Below are 5,485 nucleotides of genomic sequence, written 5' to 3'. Positions count from 1 at the left end.
TTATTAAGGCGGCGAGTGGCAGAATCGTTAGCATGCTGGGCAAAATGCTTAGCAGTATTTCACCTGTCTTTACATTCTGCCGAGGTTGACTTTGCTTTTCATCCTTTTGAGGTCAATAAATTAAGTACCAGTTGAGTATTGGGGTGGATGTAATCAACTTAACCCCTCTCCCCAAATTTCAGGCCTTGTGCCTATAGCAGAAAGGATTATTATTATTATTATTATTATTATCATCATCATCATTGCCTTTGCACAGCTTCTAATGCTGGAGTCAGCTGTTCACTACTGTTTTTTACTGCTCTAACACTGTGTTCGCATCCAATAAGTCCTCTTCCCCTTCTTTTTCTTGGTACATTATTATTATTATTATTATCATCATCATCATCATTAAGGTGGTGAGCTGGCAGAATCGTTAGCACATTAGATGAAATGCTTAGCAGTATTTCGCCTGTCACTATGTTTTGAGTTCAAATTCCGCCGAGGTTGACTGTGCCTTTCATCCTTTCAGGGTCGATAAATTAAATACCAGTGAAACACTGGGGTCAATGTAATCGATTTATCCCCTCTTTCTAAATTTTAAGCTTTGTGCTTATAATTGTGGTCGTCGTTGTCATCGTCATCATCATCATTATGATTATTATTATTATTATTATTAATATTTTTCAGTTTATGAAATCCAAAATCCATTAAATTTTTATGGAGAAAAAACAGAGGGTTAATTGTATATAATATTGCATAACTGTATATAGTATTGTGCGTGTGTGTAAGTATGTGTGCGTGCATATACACTATATAGAACATAAGCACTTACAGTTTGTATTCTCTTGCTGTATAGAGGCTGACTTACAGCTTCTCTTTGTTACAATTGCTGAAATCAGGAGACAGATTTATGTATTAAGAAATAATACTCAAAATACATTGGATATAATAAAGAAAATACCAGACAATTTATACAGAAATCATTACACATCCTATTATAAATTTGAGTGATATTTCTCCATCTGTTACATTTTTATTGTCGTTAACTCCTCCTAGATTGTTGGTCCAAGGACAATGAAACTCAAACCAGCAACTCTCCTAATCCCAGGGAATGTCCTGAGGGGTCTACTTTTTTAAAGGCCACCTAATACCAGCCCCACCAACCACCCCTACTTTTACTGCATTTTAAACTAAATACATGGCAATGGCAACCAAATCAGAGCAATGACAATGAATTTCATACTATGAACTCCCAGGGAGTATCGTAAGGAGGTTCAATTTCTGAAGGGCTGCTTAAATGGGGCCCCACTGACCCCACCTTGCTCCTACACATATTGATTAAGCTATGATCAGCATCAGTGCTTAGCATATTTGTAGAAATAAGTTTGGGCATTTGAAATACCTTCATGTACATTCAAATCGAGTTACACAAGGGCAGAGGGCCACAAAGTGGCCCAATAGTGGAACTAAAATGAATGCCGCCCTTTGGGCAGCTTTGCAGCTAGTATGAAAAAGAAAACTTGCATAAATTTTACATTCAAGAATGTTTGTGTATATCCTTGTTGTCATCAACATCATCATTTAACATCCAAAGACTATGTTATGTACCAATTTCTATGGTCAGATGCCCTTTCTAATGTCAACCACTTCACCAGCACTAGTGATGCTTGCTTTGTAACTTGCAAGGCTAAGCAAGGGTTCTCAACCATTTTTATCTATGGACCCCCTTTAATTACTATTTTATTCTGGTGGACCCCCATAGCCATTCAATGCTTAAAAACTAGTTTTATAGATACTTTTTTTCAAAATTTCTATTCTGTTTTTCACTCGTTAACTTGTGTAGGTTGAACTATGTAAAATCTTAGAGAAAGAAACTGAACTGTTCCTTGCAATATAATTACTTACATATCTCCACATATACATTCTTTTTACACATATAATCTTTGAATACTTTCAGACACTGGACTGCAAACAAACTGAGATGCCAACTTCAAGAGCATTTAGTTAGTTATATTGACTCTGGTACAATCACTGTTTTACAGCTAACTTTTGACATAAAACAACAAATACACACACACACACACACACAACTACGGAGCATTAAAATGAAACTAGAGATGGGAAAAAATGGTGAGAGCTGATCTCTGGAGGTGAAACATCACAAAGATGACGAAGAACTACAGGAAGTAGTGATATGCTGTGCTAGTGGAACCCCTCCAGCTGCTGTATGGAAAACCAAATAACTGCTACTTATAATGTTGTATATCATTCATACGTCTAAATACAGAAATATAAAGACACACAAATGTGCGTAAATCTATGTGCACACACCCATAAAAAAAATTATTTGGTCTCATACCACCTCCAACTAGGCCATTCAAAACCACATTCCCTCACTCAAAAACTAACTTCATCCAGTTCATCATTATCGCAATCTTAACTAGCTACACCAGAGGTTCTCAACTGGAGTCCATATAAAATTTTTGGGGGTCCATGCAACGAAATAGAAAATTAGGGATCCACATTAGTATTTTAAGGGCTCCCGAAAAAATTTTGCTTTAAATGTGTGTATCGGTGTGTATTGCAAGAAACAGTTAGGTTTCTTTCTCTAATGTTTTACATAGTTCAACCAACATAAGTTTAATGTGTGAAAAACAAAATAGGAATTTTGAAAGAAGTTTTTATATAAGTAGTTTTTAAATATAAAATGGCTATGGGGTCTACCAGAATAAAATAGTAATCAAAGGGGTCCACAGATAAAAAATGGTTAGAATCCCTGATCTATACTGTTGATGTTTTCTCTGTCATTTCTCCAGGAGAACAGAAACTATGTGGATACACTGGTCTCAGAGCCTACTGAGGCTTTATGAACACAGCTCTTCCTCCAGATGAAACCATTGGATATCTGTGTGTGCAAGTGTGTGATGAACCCATAAGAGGTGATTGAATAGTATCTGGGCATAAAACACTGCAACCAAATGTCCCATTTAACCCATATTACCAAAGAAAAAATGAAATACAAAATAATGATGATGATGGTGGTGACACAAGCATTTGCTGGTCCCAATACATGAAGAGTTTATTTATTCATATGAAGTTGTTGGTTCTTTCCTTCATAACAGAGTTTCTTGTTATATAAGATCTTTTAGGACATGCAAAGATGATTCATCTTTTTTGTCACCTATATCACTGGATCTCAATCATGAACTTCGGATGAATAAATACAAATAGATAATTACACATAGAATTCAGGAAAATATTTACTACTATTAATGAAATTGACATCTGCATTACAACAATGTCCAGTAAAGTAGCTTTAATTTTATGATGATGCCTTGTTCAAGAAAGAAAGAGCAGATGTTTTGGTGTCTCCATAAGTAGCTTTGATGACGCTGAAAAGTACAAGTTAGTCGTGTTTCATCCTTTTAATGGTATCTAAACTTCTCCCTGCATAGGATTATATAGGAACAAAGGACTAGCATTCACATGACTTGAATAGCAACAGCATGGATATGTTTGGAGAAGATATAATAAGCATATTTAAGGAATTTTAAAATAGCATATCTCTGACTAAACAAGCTCTACATATATAGAAATCTAAATGAAGATATAGTTTGCATAATTGATAGAAACCAAACCAGCCTCTCCTCACCTTGCCCTTTCACAGGTAATAAGATGAAATTCAATCAGATTTCACCTTATTACAAAGATGCATTAGCAAGAAACAGCTCCAAGCAAAATGCAGATAAATGCTCTACAAATCAGTAAAAATTGGATGAGGATGCCATCTGGTTTTTAACCACCACAACCATCAGCTTCCTAGCCTGAACAAAGAAGCTAGCAATTTCCTGTCTTTGATAAGAAGCATTTTCTTATAACACACAAATACCATAAGCTCTTAGCTGCTGTTGCTTAAATAATATCACAACACAAAAATTTAAACTCAACATTTTACATGCGCTTTTCTATGATGGCAAAAATTGAAATTTTTTTTCCGAGGCAGTGTTTTATAGCTGGATACCCTTCTTGTCAGCCTCTTTTAGTTGCTCTTACAACATACAGGGATATGATGTACCTATTCTAAACCTGAAATACACAAATTTAATCTAATCACAACCAAGTTCACAGAAATAGAAACACTTAACTCCTTCTGCCAGAATCACAACAGTAAGTGTTTCATAAAAGACACTTGTGTACAGAGCAAAACTAACTGAAGATGATACAAAGAGAAGTTACTGAGGATTAATTGACTGCCACTATATAGGCTGCCTTATCATTCACTTTTCCAGCAGTAGGACCACAACTGTTTATATATTCCAATTTTGTCATGTTTAAAACAGCTGGATACTCTTCTTCCTGTCAATGATTTTTTTTAGAGCTTATTTTATCGTGCCATGAGCACTCCAGAAGCAGTCATGTCTTTCAGAAGTGTAAAGAGTTTTTTATCTTATGCTGTGTTTGTTCATTCACCAATCACTTTACAGAATTCACTGAATGTATCTTATGACCAACACTAGAAAGATAGTATTACTGTCAATCTAACTACAATGTCTCCGTTTAACAGCTTCAGAAGGTTATTTCATTCCCAGCAGGTCGAAGAGAGATGAAAGAGGATCAGATCTTTGGGATGACAGAAGAAAGAATGATGGAAGAGAATCAAAGTGAAATAGTGTGTGCGTGTGTGTGAGAGAGAGAAAGAGACAGAGGGAGGGAGGGAGAGTGAGTGACAGTGAGAGAAAGATAAAGCTGACTTTGGTTGCATTTGAACAGTGGGGACAGAGCCAGAAGAAATACTACGATTATTCTATCTGACACTGTAAGGGCTCTATCAACATATCCATTTGATTACTGTTGGTAAAGAGATTCACTAGAAATTGCGTAACATGTCCAACCCATGCCAGCATGGACAATGAATGTTAAATGATGATAGGGAGTGGGACATAGAAAGAGAGTAGTAGTAAGGAGATGCCTTGATATAAGAGAGGAGGTTAATGGCAGATAAGAGAATAATAAGGAGAGAGTGAGGGAGGGCATTAAACTGAGACTTAGAATCAGAAGAGACCTAAATGAAGCCTGTCTGCTTTCTGTTTTTGGTACATTTTGAACCATATGCATACATGTGCATGGCTCAGTGATTAGAGCATCAGGCTCACAATCATGAGGTAGTAGTGAGTTCAATTCCCAGACCAGGCTGTGTGTTGTGTTCTTGAGCAAGACACTTTATTTCACGTTGCTCCAGTCCACTCAGCTGTAACAATGATTTGCGACATCACTGGCGCCAAGCTGTATTGGCCTTTGCTTTTCCCTTGGATAGCATCGGTAGCATGGAGAGGAAAGGGTGGTATGCATAGACGACTGCTGGTCTTCCATAAACAACTCTGCCCAGACTTGTGGATTGCAGGATAACTTTCTAGGTGCAATCCCATAATCATTCATGACTGAAGGGGGTCTTACACTCTCTCTCTCTCTCTCTCTCTCTCTCTCTCTCTCTCTCTCTCTCTCTCTC

General features: G+C 36.7%; 1 protein-coding gene across 1 annotated transcript in view; it reads right to left on the bottom strand.

The window, feature by feature from the left end:
• LOC106874217 (histone-lysine N-methyltransferase EZH2) overlaps positions 1–5,485 on the bottom strand; it is a 182,264-nt gene that overhangs the window by 49,133 nt on the left and 127,646 nt on the right. Inside the window, exon 5 of the mRNA XM_052971199.1 lies at positions 812–868. Coding sequence (XP_052827159.1) covers positions 812–868 — 57 coding nt within the window. The remainder of the gene's footprint in view (positions 1–811; positions 869–5,485) is intronic.

This window comes from Octopus bimaculoides, chromosome 1 (genome assembly GCF_001194135.2).
Source record: "Octopus bimaculoides isolate UCB-OBI-ISO-001 chromosome 1, ASM119413v2, whole genome shotgun sequence".
NCBI classification, from domain to species: domain Eukaryota; kingdom Metazoa; phylum Mollusca; class Cephalopoda; order Octopoda; family Octopodidae; genus Octopus; species Octopus bimaculoides.
This window is presented reverse-complemented; position numbering and strand designations above follow the sequence as displayed.